Source organism: Pipistrellus kuhlii, unplaced genomic scaffold (genome assembly GCF_014108245.1).
Source record: "Pipistrellus kuhlii isolate mPipKuh1 unplaced genomic scaffold, mPipKuh1.p scaffold_m20_p_11, whole genome shotgun sequence".
NCBI lineage: Eukaryota > Metazoa > Chordata > Mammalia > Chiroptera > Vespertilionidae > Pipistrellus > Pipistrellus kuhlii.
This window is the reverse complement of record NW_023425416.1, coordinates 22,713,298-22,724,363: the sequence shown is the minus strand read 5'-3', so window position 1 is coordinate 22,724,363 and position 11,066 is coordinate 22,713,298. Positions and strand designations below refer to the sequence as shown.

The window sequence follows — 11,066 nt, the reverse complement described above, 5'->3', positions numbered from 1 at the left end:
GATCAGTGAACCTCTGCTCAGAAACACTCCCTCTCTTGAACACACATCCACCTTCCTACTCCACCTTCCCAACACCAGCCTGAAATGTACTCCTTTTTTTTCTGCCAATCCAAAATGTTCCTCTTTCAACCCTCTGCTCAGACTTTCCCTTCGTTGTGGCATCCCACCCCACACCCATTCCTCTTTTCTCACATTGCTCCACAGCCTGGAGTAGTCATCTGATGATCAGCCATGCAGTGAAGAGGCTCTCAGCTCTAGTTGCATATCAGAATCACCTGTGTGACTTCAAAGATGCATATTTCCAGAGAGATTCTGATTCAGTTGGTTTGTTATAAGTTCTGGAATTTGAAGTTTTCATGAGTATTTCTGATACTTGGCCAGGTTCAAGATTTTCAATCTAGGGGTGTATTGAGTTGGTGTCTTAAAATTTAACTTTTTGTAGCTATATGGTAAGTTTATAATGCAAGATGATTATAAACTGGTTACAGGCAGACACTGTATGAAGTGTATCAGTTTGGCAAGTGGGCAGAGAGCCGGGATGAGAGACTGAGAGCCAAGTACCAGTGCTGGTTTTTCTGGGCTCTGGCTGTGCAGCTGTGTGAAAACCACTTAATTTTCCTGACTTTGGTTGTCTCACCAACACAAAGTGGGTCATCAGACCTGCTCTCCTGCCTCAAACTGTTTTTGTAAGAACTGAATGAAATAATGGAGGGGAAGATGCTTTGACATCACCAAAATGTTTTAGCAATGTATTTCAGTTGGAGCATGTATCTTCTGGGTGGATATAGAGAAGTTTCTGTGGGGGTCAAAGACCAATGCATTTTTAGATATTTTGATTGAATTCAACAGTCATTTATCCTAGGGTGAGAGATTGGGAATGTTGGAGATTTTGTATATATAACTAGAGGCCCATTGCAGGAAGATTCCTGCAAGATCAGGGCTTCTTCAGGCCTATTCCTGCAAGAATAGGGCTTCCTATGACTGGAACAAAGCAGAGAAGGGAGCAAAGCCCGCCTTGGCAGGCTTTGCTCCCTTCTCCACTGTCTCGCTCCCTCCTTTCTCTGCTGCCTCGCATCCTTCTCCGCCTCTCTGCTCCCTTCTGCAGCACTTGACTTCCTTCTATGCTGTCTTCAGTCTTTGCTCCATGCTCCATATTTGTTGTGTTAATTTTCATACCCACTCCTGTTTGGCTGGTGGGCATTGCGGAGGGATGGTCAATTAGCATGTTTCTCTTTTATTAGTGTGGATTGGGCTGGCTCATGAACTCCTGAGCAGATGAGCAGTAACTGGGTTTATATTGATGACATTTGGGGGGAGGATAAGAAACTATCCAGGGAGCAGGGATAATAAAAACAGCTAAGCCCTACCAGAACCATAAGGAGAGAAACTTGCCTGCCGATTCCTATGTCTCTTTCACAGTTGGTTCCAAGGTGGGTTGAAAAGGGAAGGGACAGGGGTAAGAAGGCATCATTATCTTATTTTATTTTTTGCCTCCCCAAAAAATACCCCAAAGAGAAACTGGAATTCCCTCTTCTCCATGAAAGCTAAATTCCAACATAAGAACCAGAAAGATTTTACAGTTCCCTCAGTACCAAGCCAAGAGAGGTTTTGTGTTTTGTGGTGGATCAGGGTGGGTGAACAATAGAAGCACAGATCTAATGGATACTGTTTGTTTTTTCATCTACAGGTAAATGAGCAGATGAAGCTGAGGGTGCTGGCACAGAACTCCATCATAGTCACCTTTACCTCTATGAATGAGACAGCAACACTTACTATATCGGCCAACAACTGTCCTCATGGGGTAGGGCACGATAAAAAGGTAAGGCGAAGCAGACCGGACACCCAGGTTTGACCCCATAGCATCTCAGCATGTCTTGCCACTCTACATCTCAATGTCGTTGTGCCTCCTTCCTACCTAATGGATTCCTACTCATCACACACACCTGTACCCCATGCAAGGCCCTTCCTCTTTCTCTGCCTCATAGATTCCTACTCATCATTCACTGACTGTCTTTAATACCTTGTCTGTGAAACTTCGGTCAGCTAGGAGTCTTTTAGTGTGACAGAATTCAATGCAGACTGGCCTAAGCATGAAAGGAGACTATACTGGCTCAGTAAGCTGAAGTCTGTCAATAGGCAGCTTCAGGCATGGCTGGATTCAGGTCCTCAACTGATTCCATCTGATCTTCTCACCTCTTGGCTCTGTTTTCTTAGGGAGTTTCTCTCCTTATGGTGATAAGATAGTCATGAGCATCTCCGTGTTCATCATTCTATCAGCTTTGGTCTCGCCAGGAGAACAGGGACTTCTGCTTCTCAAGTGCTCCAGTAGAAGTGCCAGTGCCAACATCATTGACTCTGTTGGATGTCCAGGCCTGAAATGTTCCCTGTGGCCAAGAGTGTATGTTGCTCTCACATGACCAGGCTCAAGTGTCATGTCCATCCTGGGAGCCATAGGGTGCAATCAGCCCCTGGTAACACCTGGGCAAAGGATGATGCATGCGTGTTTTCCTAAAGGAAAAACATGGTGCTGTTACTAGAAGAGGAAGAGATCATGCTGGACAGAATAATTGCCAACTCTGTCACCCCCCCTTATTCATCTCAGGTAGAGTCCACCTCTCTTCCTCGGCCCTCTCAGACATGACTCACCTCCATTCTAGCACTCCTTTATATACAAGCCAATCTTCTCCATCGAATTGGGAATTCCCTGTGATTTTTACTGATGCCTATTGCTTCAGGGCCCAGCACAAGGACTGCTTCAAATTAAGCACGTACTAAATATTTGTTGGGTGGTGAGAAAACAGTGTAGACTGGAAGCTCAATTCTCCCATTCATGGGGGGTCTCTCTCTCTCTCTCTCTCTCTCTCTCTCTCTCTCTCTCTCTCTCTCTCTCCATACACACACACACACACACACACACACACACACACACACACACACTACCTGTGCTGGTCATGACTCAACATTGTGGAGAAATATGGATGGAAGGGAAGAAGGAGGGGGACACAATCCCTGATTCCTGAGGTGTTTATCAGTGAAGCAGGCCACTGGAACTGCACACAGGGCAATTTTCTGGGATTGGATCACTCAGGAAGGCCCATGAAGTAGGAGCAGGAGGACCACACCTCCCAGTTTGCCCAGTCCCTCTTCACATCTGTCACTCTCTTTCACTCTCAAAAGTACCGTAGTTTGGATGATCAATTATATGGTCACACTGAGCAAGGCTCTTTCTCTGTGGGGGCACTTGCTGTCACATGCCACAGGCTCGTAGACTCTCAGAGCTGATGAAGCCCATAAGGAGGAGCCAGCCCAATATCCTCATTTTACATGGAGATACAGGAGACAGGCATGTCTTAGGGACCCATGTTATCTGCACAAAGAACACCCATGTTTCTCCTGGAGGAAAGTGTTGCACCTGTTATTTTCCATTCATTTTTATTTCCTCGGCATTTCATCTTCATTAATTCATTAACTAATTCAACAAACATTTATTAGTACCTGCAGTGTGCCAAGTTGGCTGCTGGGAATGTAAAAATGAAAGAAGTCTTATTCCCTCTACTCCCTGAAATACTTTCTAATGGAAGGACAACATCATCAGCACCAGTTGCATTCCAGCTTGATGGGTACAGGGCACCAGAGAGAGGGGCTCTGACGGAGCTGTCAGGGTTTGTTAAAGGTGTCTCATAGGAGCATCCAGGAAACTCAGTTACTTCAAAGAGCAAAATAACCCCAGATTTTGAGTTCATCTGGGCAGAGATGAACAATCATGCTTGTTGATGAGTTGATCCTATTAATTTGGTTCCATGCTAGTACTCTAAAAGTCATTGTTGTATTTCACAGAACTAAAACAAATATTTCAAAAATTTATATGAAGTCACAAAAGACCCCGAATAGCAAAAGCAATCTTGAAAAAGAAGAACAAAGTTTGAGGAATCAGTCACCCTAGCTGATATCAATCTAAACTACAAGGCCATACTAATCAAAGCAACATGGCACTGGCATAAAGACAGACATATAGATCAATAGAACAGAATAGAGAACCCAGAAATAAACCCACACTTGAAGGTCAATTAATATATGACAAAAGAGGCAAGAGCATACATTGGGGTAAAGATAGTCTATTCAATAAATGATGTTGGGGAAATTGAACAGGTACATGCAAAAAATAAAATGAAACTCGATCACCTATGCACAAGAATAAACTCAAAATGGATTAAAGACTTAAATGTAAGACCATAAAAATCCTAGATGAAAACATAAGCAGTGAAATCTCAGACATTTCTCATAGCAATATTTTTTTCTGATCTATCTCCTCAAGCAAGCGAAATAAAATGAATAAGTGGACTCCATCAAACTAAAAAGTTTTTGCACAGCAAAAGAAACCATCAACAAAATGAAAACACAACCCACTGAATGGGAGAACATTATTCTCTCCAATGATAAATCGGATAAGGGGTTAGTGTCCAAAATTTATAAAGAACTTAAACAATTCAACAACAAAAAATCCAATTAAAGAATGGACAAAGAATCTGAATAGACACCTCTCCAAAGAGGACATACAGATGGCCAACAGACATATGAAAAAATGCTCAACATCATTAATCATCAGAGAAATGCAAATTAAAACCACCTCATACCTGTCAGAACAAACAACCAGTGTTTGTGAGGATGTGGAGAAAAGGGAACCCTCGTGCACTGTTGGTAGGAGTGCAGATTGGTGCAGCCACTATGGAAAACAGTATGGAGTTTCCTCAAAAAATTAAACATGGAACTGTCTTATGACCCAGCGATTCCACTTCTGGGAATATATCTGAAGAAACCAGAAACACTAATTTGAAATCATATGTGAAGAAACACATATCACCCCTATGTTCATTGCAGCATTATTTACAATAGCCAAGATATGGAAGCAGCCCAAGTGCCCATCAGTAGATAAGTTGATAAAAAAAACAAACAAACTGTGGTACATTTACACAATGGAATACTACTCAACCATAAAAAGAAGGAAATCTTACCTTTTGTGATAGCATGGATGGACTTGGAAAATATTATACTAAGTGAAATAAGCCAGTCAGAGAAAGACAAATACCATATGATTTCACTTATACATGGAATCTAATAAACAAAATAGAAACAGATTTTGTTTCTATTACAGCTGTCAGAGGGGAGGATTTTAGGGGGCTGGGTGAAAGAGGTGAAGGGATTAAGCAAAAAAGAATTCAACTCACAGACATAGACAACAATGTGGTAATTACCAGAGGAAACAGAGGGTTGAGGGGGGGTAGATGAGAATAAAGGGAGGATAAATGGTGACAAAAAGAGGCTTGACTTTGGATGTTGAACACACAATACAATATACAGATGATGTATTATAGGATTGTACACTTGAAACCTATGTAATTTTATTAACCCATGTCACCCCAATAAATTAAATAAAAATGTAAAAATAAATAAAAGTCATTGTTAAGTGACTATGTATGAGATCACATGTTTATGTTTCTTGATAGCCTTTTTAGACTATGTAAAAAAAAAATATGAGTTTACTTATCAAAGGCAATAGATATTAGAAAATTATTCTTTCCCATAAAATTGCAGTAATGCCTTATTTGCCTGGCAACCTCTTGTCTGATAATCTCTGAAGTTTGGAACACAGCTGAGAACCAGGTCATAAGGAGCTAAAGACTCTCATGAAGAGCCAAGAGAAATCACTCTAAGTCCATGAACTAAACATGCCCACCCATCAGGTCTATGAAAGACCCTTAGTAATTCAGCACTGATTTTTTTTTCTTACCTAAATGCAATCTTAGCATGCTGGGACTAGAAATCCAAAGCTGTGATATCCATTATGGTAACCACAAGTTGCAAATGGCTATTGAGCAATTGCAATGTGACAAGTCTAATGGAGATGGACCATAAGTGAAAATACATGCTGCGTTACCAAGACAGTATGAAAAGACAATGTAAAATTTTTCATTAATTATTTATTTTGGTTCCATGTTGAAATAATCATAAATTTTATATAGTGGAGTAGATAAATGTTACTAAAATTAGTTCTACCTTTTAGGAATGTTTTTCTTTTAATCCTCACCAGAGGATGTTTCCATCCCCCCTCCCCTTTTTTTTAGAGAAAGTGGAAGGGAGGGAAAGAGGGGAAAGAGAGAGTTAGAAACATTGATGTGTGTGAGAGACAGCAATTGGTTGTCTCCTGCACAAACCCTGCATGGGACCAGGAATAGGACCTGCATCTCAGGTACCTGTCTTTGACTGGGAATTGAACCCAAGACCCTTCAGTGCATGGGCTGATGCTCTAACCACTTTGAAACACTGGCCAGGGCTTAAGAAAGTTTTTAACGTGGATGTTTCAAACTGCTCATGTAGCTTGCATTATATTTCTACTGGACCTTGTGGGGTCCGGGAAGTGGAGTGTTTGTAAAGGAAGCTCCCAGAGGCATTGACAGTGCAGTAGAGACTGGAGAGTTACTGAAGAGGCATCTAACCATCTTGGGGACATTTAACGTAGAGATAAGCAGACATTAAAGCAGCTTCTGAAAACAGAACTGCATTCTAGACAACAATCGTTGGTGTCAACCAAGAAGGTTGACTTGCCAGAAAGCATCCAGCTCATAATCCCTTCTGTTTTAAAGCACAGGGAGGTGCAGTATATATTACTACTCTCTAACCAGACAACAGCAAATGAAGGAAGACCAGATTTATTGTAGGTAACAGGATTTACAAACATTACCTCAACTGCCAGGTTAAGCATCTCAAAATATTTTTACATGAAATCCTTGAGACTCAGAGAATTGCCTCCTTTTGGATTATTGGACCATGCCAGCTGCAAGAAGTCCTAGAGAAAATTTACTGAGTGTGGGGGCTGGCAAAGAGCTTCGGCTAGGAATGCAAGGCCTCCGTGTTCCCATCTGTATCATGATGTGTAAAGGTCCACCCAGCTTTCACACACTGAACTCCAGTGTGTGTGTGTGTGTGTGTGTGTGTGTGTGTGTGTGGTTTGGGACTAGTTATCACTCATCAACAAAATCCATGGCAGTCTAGGAAAACTGAGCTGAGGCTGGGGGGTAGGGCGGCAGCCTCCTTCCAAGTCCCTGTCACTGGGACGCTTGTCAGATGGCTTCCCCAGGCGCCCATCTCCCTGGAAGAAGACCAACGGTTTCCTCTTTTACGGCCCTGCGCCTGGCCCCTCACTAAATATCTCTATTCAGGCAGCACTTTGAAAGCGAGGCAATGCTTCAATTTAAATGCTTTATTAGCCCAGAGTGCTGCCTCAAATCCTTTTTGGAAGCAAGCTGGGTATAAATTACAAATAAATAAATAAAATTAGCCCAGAAGCAGCAGCTGGGGCCAGCTGTTGGAAGGATGGCTGAGGTTTTGCCATTAATTGGGGCATCCTTTACCGAAGTCCTGCCTGCAGGGGAGAGGAGGACATGTGGGCTGACTTCATTGTTCTTCAGAAAACCTGCCCAGTGCCCACCCCACTCCCTCCACCAGAGGCTTCAATTCCACAGAAGAGAATCTCTCACACGTTTTCCGTGTTAAGTGAGAGATGTAGAGAGCGTGATTTCTGCCTTTAAGGGGCTGACCGAGTTAAGGATAAAGAAGGTAAAAAATGACTGGGACCCAGGGCAGGAAACACAGGAATGAACAAATGTGCACATTTAGCATGGAGAGCAATCGCAGCTGGCCGAGGAAAGCAGCAGAGGCCGCCTGGAGAACAAGTCAAACCCTGGCTGCCATGAACTGGAACCTGAGCCTGGTTCTGCAGCACCATTCTGATGCTCTAGCAGAGGGACTGGTTGAACTGCAGGGCCGCCCCAGCAACTACCTTGCCACCTCACAGGGGGCCCCAGAGCCAGATGGCCCTTCAGGGTAACCTAGAATTGGGGCAGGAGGCCTGGGCCTTTGTGCTCTTAGGTACCAGTCAATCTATGTAACTCTGGCTAAGGGCAGTTTTTCCAGCTGAGATGCTCTGACAGTTGGAGGGAGGAAGAGGATTCTAGGGGTGCACACAGAGGCGGACTAACTCCAGAGAGACCTTTTTCCATCATTTTTCACCATGCAAGTATTAACTGAACACCTTCGGCATAATGGGCCTCTGACACAAAGGAGACCAAGACTCAGTCCCTGTCCTCCAGAATCTTACAATTCAGCAATGGAGACAGGTTCAGGTGCATTCACTTCATAAAGGGCTAACCTCTGACTTCAGGCTGCTGCTGCTGGAGGTCCAAGGCAAGGAGCAGTTCTGCCCAATAGAATCAGGGAAAATGTTCCAGGAGGGGCCCTTCGAGTCAGGTTGGGTTGGTATGCAGGTATTCACTGGGCTGAGGGGGAGAGAGATGTGTCTTAGAGGCGACAGAACATCCTCAAAGTCAGAGCAAGGCCTGGTTGTCACTGGTCTGAGCAGATGGCCCCTGGCAGGACAGGTGACAATGCCCTCCCCTTGATCTCTCCGCAGATAATACACAGGGTCATCAGCATGGACGACAAGTTGTCTAAGATGAGCCGAGCCCTGGCAGAGATCAAGAAACGGTTTCAGAAGACAGTGTCTCAGTTCATGAATTCTGTCTTACTGGCAGCAGGTAAGGGGCAGAAAGGGGGGTGACAGCCTGTCCGTCCGATGGCTTTTCAAATCCTGAGTTACCTGCAGATTGTCTCCAAGGATAGCTCTTTACCACCCCAGGGAGGTGGGCATGACAGGGAGATTTCCCCATTGGTAGATGGAATTCCTGGATGCGGAACGCCGAAGGGACTTACTCATCACCACACAGCTACTAATGGTGACCTGGGCCACCCTCCATCTTTGAGTGTTTTCCCATGTGTCTTTAATGTCTCCATATGATTATCTTATTTCTCTGGGTCTCATCATTTTTCTGTATGTGTCTCTGTCCCCACTCTCACACCTGGTTCACCTTTTAGCTCCATCTACTATCTATCCCTTTGTAGCCCCTTCCTCTCTCTTTGGTATAGATCTCTGCAAAAGAGAAAAAGCAGCCACCTCACCAGGCTGTCCTGTTAGGCCCACAGAGCTCCCCAGGGCCAGCATGGGGAGCCTCAAGAAACCCTTCCACATCTGGTCTCTTTGCCCTGCTGATGAGCCTGGGGACAAAAGGACATAGACACACCCACCCACCCACACCACTCCATGACACCCCCAGACTGGGCATGGAGATCTGTGCTCTCCCCGTGGCCTCCCTGGGGTATTTCTCCTCACCCCTGAAGACTCAGTTCCACTGTGCCTCTTCTCTGGAAAGCCCCTGATTCCCCCAGCGAAGGGGGCACACACTCCTCTGGGCTCCACAGCACTTTATGTGTGCTCTGGTAAATCTTACAACCTAGCATTGTGAATATTTCTGTTTGCCCACCCCTCCTATACTGCCACTGGGAGTTTCCAGAGGCAGGGAAGCAGTTTTGAGTGATCTCTCTATGCCCAGCACCCAGCATTCAGTAAATGGTAAGTGAATGAGAGATCCTTGGCCTCAAAAGTTTTCCAGTCTAGTAGGGAAAGTATAATAAGAACACCAATAAACGCAATGTAACAACAACAACAACAACAACAAAAAAGTAGATGGAAATTACTTAAATCTGGAGACACAGGAATAGCATCCTCAGGGAAGGGAACAACATGGATGTATTTGTACCCAGCCTCTGCACTGATTGCTGTGGCGGTCTCAAAGCTGATAAAACACAGGCTCAATTCAGAGAAGAGGGATCTAAGCTGGGTATGGATGAATGAGTGGGAAATGGGATTGATTCGTTCTTACATTCAGCCAGCATTGACTGATGTGCTAACTGTGCTAGGCTTGGAGCACTGTGCCAGACAACAGAGGGCAGGCAGCTCAGCAGAAGAATCTACAGGAGTGAAGGAGTGGAGAGGGAGAAGAGCTGAAGGGTTCCCACATGCAGAGCCTTACAGCAATGAGTAACAGCAGTGTCTTCTGTTAACAGGACTGCTCACCATAGAATATCCAGCAAGGGGTCTGGGAGAACTAAATCGAAGCAAAATGAAATCCTGGACCTTTTCCGAGCGGGTCAGCAAGCTAAATCAATATTCAGAAATCCTTGCATCACGTAATCAGTCAGCCCCACCTGAATCCTCGGCTTTCGAGACTCCGAAGGAAGAGCCTGTGTCTGCTCCAATAATCCCCACTCAGAAGAAGACCTTCAAATTACAAGCCAAAGCCCTGGCCACTCTCAGGTGGGCTTGAGCCTTCATTTCCTCTAGCTTCTGTGTGCCAGATGCTCGCGTGCGTGGTGGACACACTGGATGAGAAAATAGATGAGGCCTCTCCCTCTCAGAGCTGGAATTCTCCGGGTGGGCAAAGATAGAAGGTAAACACATGAATCACTGACGTCATTTCGATGGTGAGAAGGCTAGGAAGAAAAGAATTCATGTAAAGCAGAGATTGGCAATTTAGGGGCCATGTGTAAATCTAGTCCCGCTGCCTGCCTTTTTAATGGGTGAGCTTAGAATGTTTTTTGTTTTTTTTTATGTATTTAAAGGCTGGGGGGTGGGGGATCAAAAGGAGAACTTCTCATGACATGTGAAATGATATGAAATCTGAATATGAGGTCAATAAGTAAGGTTTTCTTGGAACACGGCCACACCCACTCATACACATATTACCTATGGCTGCTTATCCTGCTAGGACAGAAGTCTTGAGTCTTTGTGACATACCAGTAGTCCATCTGGCCTGCAAAGATGAGAACATTTGCACTGTGGCCCTTTATAGAAAACATGGACTAACCCCTGCGATAGAGAGTGCCTAGGGAATGGGGTGGGATGTGCTACATTAGGTAGACAGGTCAGGAAAGGCAGTCTGGAGGAAATGATGTTTAACTGGAGACCTGAAGGATAAGAAATAGGCAGCCCCAAAAAGGGGCGAGGAAGGAACCTCAGGCAAAAGAACCTCAGAGCAAGTACGAAAGCCCTGAGACAAGAATGAGTTTGGTACGTGTGACTGAAAGTAAAAAGACCGGTGTGGAGCCTCATGGTGAAGAAGTGAGAGTTATATGAATTGAGGACAGAGAGATAGGCAGGAGCCAGATAAATACAC

General features: G+C 44.5%; 1 protein-coding gene across 3 annotated transcripts in view; it reads left to right on the top strand.

Moving 5' to 3' along the window:
• Window positions 1-11,066, top strand: part of CUNH3orf20 (chromosome unknown C3orf20 homolog) — a 48,704-nt gene that overhangs the window by 27,192 nt on the left and 10,446 nt on the right. For all 3 annotated transcript variants that reach the window (XM_045579213.1, XM_045579214.1, XM_045579215.1), the window contains 3 exons: window positions 1,688-1,819; window positions 8,468-8,591; window positions 9,958-10,207. In XM_045579213.1, the coding sequence (XP_045435169.1) occupies window positions 1,688-1,819; window positions 8,468-8,591; window positions 9,958-10,207 (506 nt within the window). The remainder of the gene's footprint in view (window positions 1-1,687; window positions 1,820-8,467; window positions 8,592-9,957; window positions 10,208-11,066) is intronic.